This window comes from Acinonyx jubatus, chromosome E2 (assembly GCF_027475565.1).
Source record: "Acinonyx jubatus isolate Ajub_Pintada_27869175 chromosome E2, VMU_Ajub_asm_v1.0, whole genome shotgun sequence".
NCBI classification, from domain to species: Eukaryota; Metazoa; Chordata; class Mammalia; order Carnivora; family Felidae; genus Acinonyx; species Acinonyx jubatus.
In genome coordinates this window covers 27966484-27983395 of record NC_069396.1, presented here as the reverse complement: position 1 = coordinate 27983395, position 16912 = coordinate 27966484, and the positions used below count along the sequence as shown (strand labels likewise).

Here is a 16912-nt window from a genome sequence, read left to right as displayed (position 1 = left end):
TGTAGGAATACATCAGATTTGAATTTCCTAGTTCTACTATTTCCATCAGGAAACCTAAAACACCAGAGTATTGAGATACGACCGTAACTGACCAGTTCAAAGACAGTTTAAAACATTTGTGTTTGTGTGTTGTCAGTTTTACATCCCAAACCAGATCTTTTTACATTCTAAGCTTAGTAACCCAGACAGCTGAAATCAAAGGTGTTTCTTACCTCGGCCCCAACATATAAATGATGGACTCAAGTACTTAACACTGTGAAGTAGTGATCAAGAATTTCTAGGTCAAAGCCTATGTTACAAGGGACATGAGAACCTTCATATTAGATCTCTTCAACTTATACAGCATTTTATAAACCACACGAACCCACCTCCTTCCACCATCCCCAAATGACAAATACTAGCCTAGCACATCTGAAATGTGGTTACTGTAGCCTTTCACTTGGATGCCAGAAGCAACCAAGAAGGTGGACTGGATTAAGCTGTCTCCATCTTTGCCTTCCCCAATCTTGACAGGGCTCAGCGAATCAGTGAGCTCACCAGGAAAATTATAGTAAGTTATAAACATATTAATGTAAACCAGAGGAGTGGGACTGTTAGCCCTTGAGGGAGATGACTATCCACAGAATTAGTGGCTTTTTCAAAAAAACAAACAAACAAAAAAAAAATCACTAATCATTTTGGTCCTAAAGCCTGGTGGTGCTCACCTACTACAAAGCATGAGCATGGTCACAATCACTACTTGACACATAACCTTGTGATGGTTTGATGGGACCTCAACTAAATAAAATTGAACCTTTACTAATATAATTGCTCTTGGTCTAATTTTTTCAAGTCTCAATAGGGAAGAGTATGCAATGTACCTTTCAAATCACCCTATGTTCAGGAGAAAAAGCCTGTGATCACTACCATAAAGATATAAGAATTAATCAATAGTTCATTTCTGTTTATCTATTAAAAACTATAGCAATCTGTCTTAAGTAGTTGCATCTTACAAGATTTCCTTTTCACCAGACCTACCATCAACAAGTGTGCTACAAGGCATATACACAAAATACTTTGGCCATTAAGCTATGACACAGCCAACAAACTCCTTTGCCCTAGGAGTCTTTTTTCATTCCCCCAAATTTGATCCTAATTTAGTAGTGTTATTTTAAAGAGCTTTTAAAATTTGGTATTTTTCTCTTAGGCTGATAAAATCTATCCCCTATCCTGTCCTTATATTTCAGTTGATTCAAATTATTCCAAAATATTTTTGAAAAGGCTTATGTCACTTGCTAAAACCAAATTTTCGTTTCTATGGATATAAACTGAAATGACTAACTTTGCAATCCAAAGAGCTCAAAACCTAACAGACCCACTTTTAGAAACTTCCTTTACAGACCACTATTTTACCATGACTAAGAATGTCACAACACAAATAATTAATACCTCCATTATGTGAAGGGAAAACATCTCAATCAGCTCTCAATGGGTCTCTTTTTATACCAATTCCCACAAGTTTCCCTAAGCTAGCCAATTTTAATGACTCCTCATATGTTTAAGGTCTGTTGCTTGCGAACAAAGGTCTGAACGTATCAGTATAAAATGTACAAGTCAGTAATATACTGGGAGCTCTGCTGTAGTACAATTCAGAGTGCTTTGTTTCAGGAGTTACACCTTGGGATCCATCAAGCAAATCTAGTTCCCAAAAATAACATAGGTTCCTCGTCACAAAAATCTAGAACACAGTCTTGGAGTATACCCCAACTATGACCTCAGAACAAGGGTACCATAAACTCGACTGACCTAAATCTGCCATTGTCTTTAAATATTCATCAGCCTACGAGGGGGGAAAAAAACCAGTCCTCACCTGTAAGAATTTTCCAAGTTTAATGTGAAAAACAAAAATACAAATAGAAAGAAGTCCATACTCTTTAATGTTGTACAAAAAGTAGGAGTAGAACCAAAAGTAAATTAAACTTTATCACATTTGTTTACACCACTATCTAGTTCTTCGTATTAACTTTACTATTCAAACAGAAAGTAGGTAGCAATTTAGGGATTGGGGAAGAGATAAAAAACAAAACAAAACAAAACAAAACCAAAAAAAAACCTTGTCTACCATGTTTATTCTACAATGTGTTATAGCTGTGCTCACAGAGACGGCTTCTTTTACTTCTCCACTGTGCAGGAATTCAGTTGTATATAAAATTGAACCTGAATTTTAGAAAGAACAATATCTTTATTAAAAACAGCATAATTTACAAAGTTTTTTACCTTAGATGATGATAAAGAAATGTGAATATTTCTGCCCTCCTTTGACATTATTGGCATTTTCTATACGGAGACATACTTTTTCTCTCACCTGTCTGATCTTACAAATTAAATAAATTGTTGTTAAATACTTACAACTAAAAAGAAAATTTAAGAGTGTACATTTGATTAATTATCCACTAACAAGTTCCTTGTGGGAAGGAAAATTTTTATACCTCATGGTACTCTGCCATTCAGCACAGTTCCCGATACCTGATAAGTGATGTTAGGGCTCTTTTTCATATGTCATACTTCAACTTTTAACCCATCATTAGACCAAGAGGAGCAAAAGATAAAGTTTGATTCATGTAACAAAATAGAAAGACCAATTTCCTAATCAACAAGGTTTCACAGAAAGCCAAAATCACTACTGGAAATGTTTTTGAACTAATATTTATGTCAGCATTTGCCAGGCGCCTGGCACTATTGTTAAGCACTTCAGATGCATCATTTTACTCACTCCTCACAATTCTATGAAGTGGGGACTACCACCCTGATTTACAGGTGAAGAAACAAGCAAACAGTAGAATTTGTCCAAGGTCACACTGCCAGGAAGTTATTAAAGGTAGAATTCAAATCCAAACACTGCCCTCAGAATCTATATTCTTAGCTACCACATTGTTCTGCGATCCCTATCCATAGAAGGCTCCTCAAACAGTACAAGCCAACTTTTTTTTTCAATGCACTTATCACTCTACCTGCCAAAAGAAACACAAAAAACCTCCATGTATGTCAAAATTCAAGACTTAATCCCACATACCCAATAGGCCTAACTATAGCAGGTTTTGAAGACAATAGAGAACATACTACACCAAGAGATTCAATTCTCCACATTTTTATACAGATAATCTCCCTGGTTTTTATTATACACTGCTGACTGCCATTTTACCATCTCTTCTTTGAATGAAGACTTCAATCTTAACAGTAACAAAAAAAAATAAATCAGATTTGGGGAAGAGCACCGCTGGTACACTTCTGGTATTTACAAGAATGTCATGCTGCAACTTGAGGAGTCTGGGGACACTTTTTAGTCAGTCATATTTACTCTATGGCTTGTACATTAACTATGAATCCATCTACGTGTTAGTTTCCTTAAAAACCAAAATTCATAATTACCCCTTCTCAACCAGCTCAGAATAGTTTAAATCTGGCAATTCAGACTAATCAGCCACAGAATGTTCAACTTTCTATACCTGCTCAGAAGCTGAGGGAGACTGGAAATGATGGGTCCATATCCTGGTGCATTGTCATATAATTCAAACAATGGTGCAGCTACAAGCTTGTAATTTTTAGGGACTGCAAACAAGGCTAAAATAAAATAAAACAGTATTCATTTTCTGTAAATTCTTATACAATCACTGCTTCTACTTCATTCATAAATTCATCACTCACTGGTTTTACATTTGAGAAACTTTTGAGGAAAAAGGTAATTCTCATTAACACATTTTTTGGTTGTACCTTCTGGGCAAAGTTCATAGTTCATGTTGCTAACAAGTAAGAGCATCTTAGAAGTGCTGGCCCTGGGAACAAGGAGAAGAGCAGAGCCTCGGGTTTATAATTTATTAATTCCATTTTTAAGACATGGAATAATTATTTGTTAAACTGTACAACAGATCTAAATATGGTATTAAAAAAATCAGTTCATCTATCATCTAAAATTTTCAGTTTGTTACAATGTATCAATAGAGTTATTTCAAAATGCCACCAAATGGCATTTTATGCTCTAGTTAAATTTACTTTCCCCCCTATAGCATGACTGGCACACCTATAAGAAAAACTAGTGAATTCTGTACAAACATAGTATGTGCTTTTATTTTCAGAATAAATCCAAAATTTTAAGGAACGTGGAGAAAACACCAATAGAAGTATTCTTGAAATTACTCTACAAAAGTTTTTAGGTGGGTGCTTTCGAAAACAAACTAACTTACCTTTCTCTTGAAGTTGAACCAAAAATAACTTCTTATGTTCCTTAGGCTTTGTAATATGTGCAGGAATATACGGATACTAAAATAGCAAAAGAGAAGAATTTGTATTTGCCAAGACATCCCTTAATCAACTCCATACCTTTATCAACTTCTTCCATTTCATACCTTATGATCAAATATCAACCTTTAGAGACTAAGTTCTCATAATGCCAACACAATTTTACTTAACATGTATCCTGTGGTTTCAATTATTTCTTTATATGTTTATTTCCCAATACAATGTATACTGTTGGGAGAACTAGAACCCCTTCTAGTCTGGCCTTGACCAAAACCTAGTACCTAACAGATGTTCTAATAGACAAATGCTTAATAAACACAACGTAATAAGTAGAAAACCATTCAAGTCAATTAAATATGCAGTCGTAGGACTGACAGCTTGAGAAATTTACAACCCAATGAAGTCTGACATTAAGTACTGTTCTAATAAAAGTTGTTTTAAAAAAAAAAAATTCACTAAGTTCAATTTTCTAGAATTCTGATGTGGACACATTTGCTATATTAAAAGTTTAAATATGGCCTGTGAGGTATTTGACAAGATGCTCCTCCCCCAATGATGCCACACACACACCGGATGCATGCTTCAGGAACACCAGACGAGCAGTGGAAGGGGAGTCCTATCAGCTGGAGAGAATCAAGTTGCTTGTGAAAATGCAGAAAATATTTTGGAGAACTTAAGAGATTCTAAAGAAAATTAGAGAGGGGAGGCTACAACCTCAGAAAAAATTTTGACAGAGCAAAGTTTAAAAGTCTGGGATACAGATCTCTCCTGCACCTCCCCATAATACATTCAGAAAAATCTACTTTGGCTTTGGGAGTTGTATTTGAGGGCAGGGCAATTGAAAAATGCTGAAAATAGATATAAGGGGAGAGTAGGATAAAACAGAGGCAGCCAAAAGAAGGTAATATCCCCCACATTTAATGTAAGAACTTACACTGAGAAGCTAAAGGTCTTTCCCAAGATTACACAAGTAAGTAGTGACATCAGGATTCAACCTCATCTATTCAACCATCATCACACTATAAAAGCCTGTTACTTGCCACTATGCTACCCCTCACTGGATTATCTCAGTATTCCAGTCAGAATAATTACACAGCGCAGCCATCCCTAAAGTATGATAAATGAAGACAACCATCCCAGGCTTTGGAGGCACCCTACATGATCATGAAAACCAGGCACTGGCAGTAACAAACAAAAAGGTAAGTAGTAGTTTGAATAGCACAGGCTATGGGAGACCTGTGGTTCACATAAAACAGAAGCTCCCACACCATGACCAAACCAAAGTGACTGGCATTAATTACCCCAATTTTCTTCTACTTATGGCTACATGTTCCTTTTCTTTTAAGCCTTTCTTCTCCAGTCTTCCTCTTGGTGTTTATTTTAAGCCAAGGGCACTTTATACAAAAAGACAGGGAGACGGTGTCATGCTCTTTTCCCACTGACACCTAACCACTACCCCAAGTGTATTAAATAAACACGTAACACCTACACACAACACCTGCGTTACACCTCATGCTAGCAGAGCCAACCCTAGGGTTCAGTGAATTAAAGTAACTGTCCTAGCCCTTCGGTAGGGGAGATGAGGGCATTTAGAAAGTAGCCTGGAAAACTTATTACTGAGCTTCCAGTTCAATCAAAGAATGTTCAAGAAACCATAAAAAGTTTAAAATAATTGTTTCATGTATCTTTGGACCAGAACTTCACTATTTCCAGATAGCGGATACTTTCTTAAGGCCAGGACAATCCTCAGGGAGTGAGTACTAGCACCAGCTTCCACAGCACCTTATCTTCCTATCCTTCAGCTATACTAGAGAGTCAGAAGGAAGAGGACAGACATAATAATCTAATCTTTACTTGGTTGATATTTCGTATGATTCTTAACCTGGAACACCACATAATGCAAAGAAGGTATCCAAGTCATAGAGCCTTGTCTATAGGATTCAGGATCAGAGGCTCTCATCAGTTAAAGGTGAGAAAACTTGGACATCAGTACCATCATCAATCATTACAATGGATTAAAACACAACAAATGTATTTAAATCCATGAGGTCATATGACACTTTAAAAGGTCAACGAAACACACTTTTTGTGCCCCTCATCACCCACCTCAGATCCCATCCCACTTCAGATTTCAGGGCAGCTTTGTTGGGAAGTGCTAGAAAGCTCCCAGCTTGCTGACACTGTCTCAGTCTCTGCTTTTCAGCCTCAAAGCATTTCCAAAGCCCCCAAAAATCAACCAATGCTCAGACTCAACATGAAAGTGCAAGGGAGTTAATTTAACCCCTATCCAATGGGGTATGAATCTCCAGTCTTCCATCCTTCTAATGGAACAATTTGGTACATTCCACATGGTTCCTCACAGTCCTCAGCAGGATCCAGTTGCCCACAGTTATAATAAAATCAATTATGTGCCCTTCTTTTTTTGACTATTGCTGTTTCTGGTTGCCCTCTCCCATCAGTCTATTGCTTTCTGGGATCACTTCCCAAACAAAATGTCTGTACCCAAGTCTTTGTCTTCTTCTTTCTCTTGAATAACATCTTTGGAGGATACTAATAAATTCATTCATTCTTATGAAAAGACGCATCTATTCTTTCCTATACAAACTATACCTCACGGTAACCAAATAGTTGATGAGAGAAGTTTTCCTTAAAACTATCACAACCGTAATGAAACCCAAAAAACTATTATCAATGAGCCACTAACATTACAGAAAGAGACAACCAGACATTAAAAAACTTCTGATGGAAGTGCACGATACCATCGGTGGCAGCCATCCTCCAAGATGACCCCCGCGGTCTCCCGGTATCCACACCTTTGTGCAGTGCCCTCCTACAACGTACCATGTTGGCTTGTGCAACCAATAGCATACAGAAGTAAGTGATGGTATGACACTGTCAAGATTAGGTTATAACAGACCACAACTTCCTCCTTGAGCACGCTCTCTGTCACTATCTCTATATCGGATCTCAAGCTCTAGTGGAAGCCCGCTGCCTTACTGGGAGTTACACTGTGGAGACGCTTCACGGTAACAGAGAGAGGCCTCAGGTCAACACCCAACAAGGAACTGAAGCCTTTAGTCCAACAGTCCAGGAGGAGAGGCCCGCTGACAAACACATGTGTGAACCTGGGATTAGATCCTTCAGCCTGAGTCCAGCCTGGAGGGGATGCAATCCCACTGACAACCTGACCATAACTTCATGAGACCATGAGCCAGAACTACACAGCTAAGCAGCTCCCAGATGCTTGAACCTGAGAAATGAAGATAACGAATGTTTGCTGTTTTAAGCTGCTAAGTCTGGGGATCATTTATTATGCAGCAATAAACAATATACTGCCTATGGTAAGTAAGCCTTGCACTCCCTCATTAGCCAAATCCAGCCTCTTGATCTAACTACCAGTTTTATAGGACAGAAGCCAAAGAGCTACATGTTCAACGACAACAGGCAGATGCAATCAGCAATGGAAACACAAAAGACTTTAAATAGCTTGCTTTCATTAACAAATAAATTACAAGGAAAAAAAGAAATAGGAAACCAACCAGCCAAAAGAGATTTAAGAGACTATCCTAATTTAAACAAATTAGAAAACAAAATAAAAATAAAACTTGAAACTAGTCAAGGGATATACATATTTAATGAGCTCATGGAATAATTTATTAATGTGAGAATGTGTATTGTGGTCGTGTTTTTAAAAAGACCCTTGTGTTTTAGAAATACATACTGAAATATTTACATTCCAAATGATACCTAGGATTTGCTCCAAAATAATCCAAGGTGAGGGCAGGGGAAATGGGGTTGCAGGTGAAGTCTGACCATGAGTTGCTAACTGTTAACCTGTGGATGACAGGTAATGGGATTCATGTATTTTCACTATTCCTTCTACTTTTGTATGTTTGAAATTTTCCTTTAAAAGAACAAATGCTTGGCTTTTTCATTTTTTATCTAAATTAAGGAGAGAGAAAAGAAAATTTCAAGTCAAATTCTACTACACTCTTTTCAAACGGCTAGAATTAAATTCGTTTTCTACTTACCCAAATGCCCAGCAAATATAAATGAGCACTGACCTGAGGAGGTTCAAAATTTGGTCTCCACCAGTTACCAATGCAGTCATCAATGACCCAGTCTTGCAGGACTCCATCTTGACGACCCAGTATCTGTTAAAAAGAAATAAGACACCCAATAAACAATCCATTTATATCCTTCTTTTGTGAAAATACAGATTTCCTCTTTATGACTTTTTATCTAATATTACCTGTGTCACTTGGCCCAAGACATACACTATGAGTGCCAAAATGGCAATCTAGCATCAACATAACTATACAGGACCAACGAATCTGTTGTTACATCCTGACCACACATGGAAAACCAAAGGTGATGAATTACTTACATCAGCCAATGCCATACATACAATAGTGTTTCCAGAATCAAGCTGAGGCTTATGTAAATCACCCACCTACCTAAATTATAGAAAAGTGTTCCAAATTCACAATTCTCATTTTTATAAATCTGTGCATTACATTAGACTTAAGTTATTTTAATCAAAATCACACTCCATACATTTTTATTGGTCGAACATGGTTCTACAAGATTTACCATGAGAAGTTCCCTGTCCCACTTTCCCAATTTCCACCGGCTACAACTTTCAACTCTTAGCTGTTTTCCAATACTTGCCTCTATTTTTACAAGCATTCCCCTTGTTTTTAAATAAACTGTTTAAGTTTCAAGGGTTGCTGGAGAGAAGGTAGGCAGGATGATGGGATAAATGGGTGATGGGTATTATTGTTGTAATGAGCAACTGATGGATCACTAACTTCTATTCCTGAAACTAATATTATACTACGTTAATCACAATTTAAATAAAAACTTGAAACAAACGAACAAAAAACTGCTCCAGATTTACTGAAAAAAAAAAATGCAAAGATGCTACAGACTTCCTATATATCCCATACCCGGTTTCCCCTATTATTAACATCTCATAATAGGACAGCACGTTTTGTTACAACTAAGGAACCAATACTGATACTGTATAATCAACTGGAAGCCCATACTTTATTGCAATATCCTTAGTTTTTAACTAATGTCCTTTTCTAGTCCCAGAATCTCCTCTAAGCTACTACATTTAAATTATGTACAATTTTTCCCGTAGACTGTAACAGTTTCTCAAAGTTTCCTTGTTTTTGATGATCTTCACAGTTTTAAGGAACACTGATCAGATATTTTGCAAAATGCTCAATTAGACTGGGATTATAGATTTTGGGAAGTTTGGAGAGGAAGACCACAGAGCTAAAGTACCATTCTCATCACATCACATCAGGGCACGTTCTATCGGCAGGACTTTTCACTGATGTTAATCTTGATCACCCGACTGAGGTAGTATTTATCAGGATTCTCCACTACAGTTACACTTTCAATGCATTCTTTTTGGCATTTTTTGATTACCTTATTATGTTTTTATAAACCTAAAGAAAAAAAACCATTAACACCCTCTACTGTGGGTGAGAATTTGGATCTTAAAAATTACATCCTCCATTCATACTTTCTCCTCCACCATTTGATTAAGTTTATATTCGGTACTTAAATTACTGTAACTAGGTGAATCAGACATACCAGAGTGTTTAGTAAACCATAATTACATTTGTTACTACACAACTAACCTTTTCTTTCAGAGTTAATAACTATCTCATATATCCGTATCATTCACTATCACTACTTCATCTCCACATTCTCCCAAGAATTTAAATTTTTTCTCAAAACATCAAATTTTCTATCACTTTCATTTTTTCCTAAGACACTTTTGTTTTGTTTTGGAGAGAGAGCACACACATACAACTGGGGGATAGGGGCACAGGGAGAAGGAGAGAGAGAGAGAATATATCCCAAGCAGGCTCCACATCTAGCTTGGAGCCCAATGCAGGGCTCAATCCCATGACCCCAGGGTCATGTCCTGAGCCAAAATCGAAAGTCTGACGTCACTCAACTAACTGATCCACCCTGGCGCCCCACTGACAGACTTTCTATATCCTCCAAGGCTCTGTAGATGCTCTCAGCCCTGCCTCACAGTTGGAGGCCTAGGACTTCCCTTTTCCTCTTTCCTGTGTTGTTAGATCCTCTCTATATTCTGAATACTGTATCTTCTTAGTTTTTTCTTTCATTTTGGTGGTGAAGACCCTCCCAGGAAGCTCCCGGGAGCTTCCTGGGAAAAGGTACAAGAGATATATTTCTGGAAACTGTAGGTCTAGAAATAAATTTTTTACCTGTACATTTGATTTATGGTTTGATTAGACAGAAAATTCTATGACAAAAATCATGTTCTCTCAGAATTACAAAGGCATGTTCCCAGACCTTTTAACTTTGGTGTTATTTCTAGGAAGACAATACCATTTCTAATTTTGATGCTTTGGATTTAATTCCTGTCTCTCCTCCCCTCCCCAACTTTGTAAGTTTTTAGGATCTTCTCTTTATCCTTACGTACTTAAAATTTCAGGAGCGCCTGGGTGGCTCAGTTGGTTGAGCATCTGACTCGATTTTGGCTCAGGTCATGATCCTGGGGTCATGGGATCGAGACCTGTGTTGGGCTCTGCACTGAGCATGGAACCTGCTTAAGATTATCTCTCTCTTCCCTCCCCCACCATCCCTCCATTCTGCCCACATGCTCTCTCTCTCTAAAATAAAAAAAATAAAATTTCATGATGATAGGTCTTTGCATGGATCTTTTAACATTCATTATAGAGGGAAGGCCAATAGGTCTTTTTTAATCTGAAAACTCATGTTATTTGAGTTTGGGAAATTTTCTTGAGTTATTGTTTTGCTATTCCTCCTTTGTTCTATTTATCTATAATCTATTCTGGTCCTTCTAGAATGACCCACTAATTTTGTCTTTTCTTACCTTTGTTTTACCTTTTCATTCTACTTTCTAGATTTTGCCAATTCAATCTTTTAACCCTCTACTGAATTTTTTGTTTCTGCTAACATTTTAATATCATGGGTTCTTTCTTGTTGGCTGAATAGTCTTTTTTATGGCACAGTGTTCCACACATGAGCTATCTCCTTTCATCACACAAAAATACGAGTCATAATTTTGTTGCTGAGTTTTCTGTTGACTTTCATTTGCTTCTTTTACTCTCTTTCTTCTTAAGACACTTTCTCCAAAAGCCTGGCTCACAATTAGGGGTAAAGCAATAAGATGCTTAACTATCACCTCTCTGTGATAGGATCACACTGTTCTTTGGGAAGATTCTCAAATACTATCATCTGGAGGGTTGTTTGTTTGTTTGTTTTGGAGTGGCCACTTTCTCCAGAAAGTGGCCCAGAGTATGTATGTAAGCCTAGTTGTCACCATTTTATGAGTCTAGTAGAAGTCTAGAAGTCTCACTACTGAGGATGTAAACTCTCACTTATTCTCATCTCCTCTACTTTTTCAATGCTTAGTGTTCTCTGAGTGAATAGCTACTGACAATCAATCACCAGCTAGTCTTTGTCTAACTGTACAGAGTGGGGAAGATGACCTAGATATAGAAATATGTCCTATACAAACTGTCAATCAACCCAGTTTTCAGTCCATGCATGCCCCCATTTTCATGGGCACCTGGCACTTCCAATCCTTCAACCTTTTGCTCTGTAGTGCTAGGTCCTGGACTACCTTCCTGTTGAGAGTTTCTGCTAAGACAGATGTGACTTGCCCATCTGCTTTCTAGCTCCTAAAATTTCTTTTTCGCTTTTGTCTCATCTTACACTCCTTCAATCCTACTGACTTTATATCTTAAATAAAAAAAACAAAAACTCTTTACTTCCTTTTTGGTGGAGTTTTGAGAAGGAGCTGAGCTAAGCAAGTAGGTCCAATCAACCACATATGAATGGAAGTCTAAGCACAGCACAATATTTAAAAGTTACAATGCACTAGAAAAAATACTAGAAAGATAAACCAGTAGGTCAAAGTGGTAGAATTACAGGTGATTTTAGCTTTGTTTCTCCTTCTGCTTTTCTGTATCTGCCAAGGTTTTGACACAAAACGTATATTAGTTTTGCAATTAAAGAGGGAAGGATTGCATGCTAAAAAGTGAAAACAACCTGCAATCTCAAAATCTCGAGCATCTATATACATTTGGCCCCTAGTCTTTAGAAGCAGACATTAGAGTGCTTTTAAAAGATGGCACAATTTGAGTAAAGGTTAAAAGATAAAAGTGCAAAAACGAAAATAGGTATTTAGCAGTAATCATTCTCTTGTCAAAACCCTATAGCGGTCTACACTGGAATAATACTACATTCAAATCTCCAGCCACATGACATACTAGCTGTAAACATCAAGCAAGTTACTTGAACCTCTGGGCCCAGTATCCCAATGGGTAAAATGGGATTAATAATAGTACTTCCTCCAAGGGCTGTTGTGATGGTTGAAGGAGTTATTGCATGTAAAGCACTCAGAACAGTGCCTAGCACAGTAAGTACTCAATAAATGTTGGCTTTTATTAACCATTATTGTTAGAACAACATTACAACAACAAAAAAAGTTAAGATAAAGCACAAGATCAACTTGCAGAAATTAAACATTGTAGTAACACTGTTGTTTATGTTTTATTTATTGAAAACTATTCAAAATAAACTTATCCTTTCCACAAGAGATAAAAAGCCTAATTATCCATTAAGTTGGTGGTATTCAGGGCAAGAATCAAACTGCAAAAGTGGTTAAATGGAAAAATACCTCTGTCATTAAGCGTTTTAGTCCTTCGACTTCATCTTCTCCAGGGTTAAGTTCACCACCAGGTCTGTATAAAAGTTAAGAATTTCAGCTTTCAACTTAATACAATTTTAGGGTAACAGGAAGAAAAAAAATAATGCTTAATTTCTATCATGTAACTGAGTAACACATATTTCAATGTTGCCTAAGGCAATCAAAGCAAACAAATGTAAAGGGAGGGGAAAGAATGTGCTAGAAAGTTGAATTCATTGTATTAAGTCACCAGACTAACAGTACACAAACCCTAGTTTTAAACAAACAAAACGTGTAACATAACAAATAAAACTGCTGGCCATGAGTCCATCCCAATCTCTTCTCTCTGGAAGCTATCTGGTGAAAATGGATTATAGAAACGCCCAGAGAGGCAGTGGACCACATTCTTTAGGTCTGAAAAATGGGACATTTTTCAAGAATTCCTATCTAAGGATTTGACCTTTTTGGTATAATCTGGTCAAATAGTTGTGGACTAAATGTATAATACTGAGAGATTTATAAGTTTAAATGATAAAACTAAATAGTTATCTATAAATATGTAAGTCATTTTAAGAAAAATAAACACTATTCATCCTAAGAAAGAAAGAATATCAATTGTTCTTAGTAATGCTACAATGATACCTAGAAATTGAATTTGGACTTATTTGCTGTACAGGGCTTCTATCAGGCTCAATTATTAGCAATATACAGACACATGCAGATTTCTAATTAGGCAATAAATAAGCACTACCCTGGAGGAAAATGTCTTATGAATTCCTCTTTCTGAAGACTCCATTAACAGTAGTGTTTGCGGAAATAAATAAGGTCTAAAACTGTATTCCAAAGCTGCATAAAACAGCAATCCTAAAAGTTGTCTTGCTGTTAATTTCCAGTGACACTTACAATTTGAAGAAAGTTGTGCCCAGCTGCAGCAGTAACACATGTGGTAGCCGGTGTTCATGGACAATCAGAACCCCTTCTACGGTCCTTCTCATTCCAATTTTATCAAATTCCTCCCTCATGCGCTGAAATCTGGCTGCAACAGAGCTGTCCTTCTCATAGAGGGGCTCTTTTGTACCAAAAGTATAATTGGTAAGAGGGTACCTGTGATCCAAAGACAAACATCTCACCTGAGAACTGAAGACAATAATTTACCATGACAGATTCCAACCACGGATAAAGAAACTATGGTATAAAAGTGTATATGTTGTACTCAGAGACACAGGATTTGTCCAAAGTTACATAGCTAGTTAATGTGACAGCAAAGATTAGAATCCAGCTCTCTGAACTATAAAGTCAGAGCTTCCATTAGATCAAGCTGCTACCCACACTTGAACTTTCAACTATAGACAACACCATCCTTAAGGCCCTCAAATGCTTAGAGAAGTGGCCACCTGGATGTCTGGTACTCCCCTGGTTTTTTATCATGGCTGCCATACTAATATCAACAACCTAGCTAATGCTCCCTAGGGCTCCTCTACCAATCTAATCAGAAATTCTATTAACTATAGGTGTTAAAGACTAATACTTATTTTTCTACAAGATGAGCCACTACTTTCCATCATCTCTTCAGTTAGCAAAGCAGGGACTTCTCCATTGTACACCAAGCATTATGCCCAGTGCCTGATACAAAGTAGGCATTTATGCAATGTTTCCTAAAATAAAGTATATTGTGGGGAAGAGGACTTGTTTTCAAGTTAGATTATAATGCACCCTGGTGAAATGAGTTCACATCAGTGATTTTTTTTTTCTGAATACTGTATTTATACAGGAGAGGAAACGTTCTGTAAATTCATCAACCCACAACTTTTTAAAAATTTTTTGTTTATTTATGTTTAAGAGAGAGAGAGAGAGCACAAGCAGAGGAGGATCAAAGAAAGAGGAAGACACAGAAAACTGAAGCAAGTTCCAGGTTCTGAGCTGTCGGCACAGAGTCTGACAGAGGGCTTGAACTCAAGAGCCCTGAGACCATGACTTTGGCCACAAAGTTGGACACTTAAACTGAATGAGCCACCCAGGCATCCCCATCAACCCATAACTTTAATGGGGCAAAAATAAAAACATTTCACCAAGTTAATTCTACGTAGTCATTTGATGCAAATTGGTCCAGGAATAAAGTTAACTCAAGAGAAAACCGTGCGCCCTAGCTCTAATTACCAAAGTAATCCAGAAGCTGTGCTTTCACATGAAAAGAAAAAAAAAATTACCTTTTCCACTTCATGGAAACCTTATGAAGATGTTTTGAAGAAGAGATCTGAAATTAAACTGCTATTATGCTAATGTACTGGCTAGAGATATTAGCTTGTACATACACCACTATCTACCTACAGATTTAATAAACCTAACATTTTTATTATCTAACTTTCCAAGCCAGCACCTGTTTTGCCAAATAAAGCAATAACAACCACCATCTTTTCCATTTCAAATCACTGTTGAAGGGAACAAGTTCATTTATTTGAATGTAAAATAGAGAAACACTTAAAGTTTCTCATGGAAACACCAGTATCAGTAAATTCCTGTACCTTATAAATACTGACCAGTATAAACTGGCTACTTTCCTCCATTAGGGTCAGCACCACGGTGGGTCACAAACTCTAAGATATTATTTAAAGCAAAAAAAAAAAAAAAAAAAAAAGAAGAAAGAAAGAAAAGAAAAAGGATATTCTGACAATTTCTTGATCAAGACAGAGCCCAAACGCCAATTACCCGCCACTGCAAGATGACTTTTGTGAGTGACATCGACACGCAAGGGCTTGAAGGGCTTAAACAGAAAAGTGTTGAAAATAAAAACGCAGGCCACAGTGGATTCTCTGGGGCTGCAGGCTGGTCCCCTCCACGGTCTGAATGAAAGCCCAACCCTAACAGAATCCACCCTAAGCTGGGGGCCTACGCGGTGGTTGACTCCGGTCGCTGCAGCAGTCAATGCCGCAGGTGAATGCATAGGGTAAGCCAGCTAGTTCTGAACACAGGAATAAAATGTGCTGCATTCAAGAGCCCAAATGCAATTAAGCAGTTAAGAGAAAAAACCTAAACCTAAGCTTCATACCGAGATCTCGAAAGCTTACCGCTACAGAAAACTGAAAACTGCAAAAACGATACATTACACCATTCATACCAGATAAAAAAACACAAAAACAATACCACAAACGTGATGTGAAAACAGAAACATTGGACGGGAAAAATAAACACACCTTTTCCAGTAGGTTACCTCTGGAGACGTGGGGAGGGGGTGAGTTCAAAACAAACTTGGGATTTTCCTAGAATGACTGAATGGAGGGGCAGGGGAGCAAGCCTTCTCTCCAGAAAAGGAAAACCCTCCTCCCAAGTAGGACTCTAACCCCGTGGCGCCCGAGGACCAGGAAAGGGCCCCGAGGGATCTTCAAAAGCGCGCGTCCGCGAGCGGGACTGGAGATGGTGGGGAGGCGTGGAGCCCGCCGAGGGCCAGGGACGCGCCAGAAGACCTGGAGTCTTTAGGAGAGCTAAAGAGGAAGGGAGTGCCCGCGAAGGCAGCGCGCTAAGGCCAGGCCGCACTTACAGATTGATGGTTCGCTCCAGGGTGAGGGGCTTCGTCTGCTGGATGTACTTGTTGCCGAACTGGTTGACCCCTCGGGGCCAGCCGGTTTGTGAGCGATTGGGCGGCACCACGGACATGCTGACTAGCTCGAATACTGGCGGCGAGAGGAAATGGGGCAGGCAGGGAGACTTTCCCTGTGCCGGGAGCGGTTATTCGCGTTCTCCTCAGCAGACGCCAACCGCCATTAACATGAGAGGGCAAGAGGAGGTAAAGGCACGCCGGAAGTGCATCCGGAGCGTCTGGCGGCAGGAAGTGGAGAGGCGGTGGCTGGCCTAGCCCAGCACCACTGGGCCAATCGCTGATGAGATGCCTGCAATATCTGGAGTTTCCATTGGTAAATCAGGAATGGGCTCCTC

General features: G+C 38.3%; 1 protein-coding gene across 1 annotated transcript; it reads right to left on the bottom strand.

The window, feature by feature from the left end:
* Positions 1 to 1850: 1850 nt before the first annotated feature.
* Positions 1851 to 16791, bottom strand: NUDT21 (nudix hydrolase 21). Its single transcript, XM_015070355.3, has 7 exons — positions 16518 to 16791; positions 13886 to 14086; positions 12974 to 13037; positions 8340 to 8429; positions 4221 to 4296; positions 3486 to 3600; positions 1851 to 2196 (listed from the first exon to the last, which is right to left on the bottom strand). Exons 1-7 carry the CDS (start codon positions 16631 to 16633, stop codon positions 2175 to 2177), a joined length of 684 nt encoding a protein of 227 aa, XP_014925841.2. The 5' UTR covers positions 16634 to 16791; the 3' UTR covers positions 1851 to 2174.
* Between the last annotated feature and the right edge of the window lie 121 nt (positions 16792 to 16912).

Bases quoted from the DNA above. Each gene is read 5' to 3' on its own strand.
- NUDT21 (XM_015070355.3), bottom strand. From the start codon at position 16,633: ATGTCCGTGGTGCCGCCCAATCGCTCACAAACCGGCTGGCCCCGAGGG. The intron at 8,430-12,973 runs GTATTTTTCCAT...TCTTTTTAACAG, and splicing joins TAAAACGCTTAATGACAGAG to ATACTGGGTCGTCAAGATGG. The intron at 2,197-3,485 runs GTATAGAAAGTT...TCTAAAATTCAG, and splicing joins CTCCCTCAGCTTCTGAGCAG to GTTCAATTTTATATACAACT.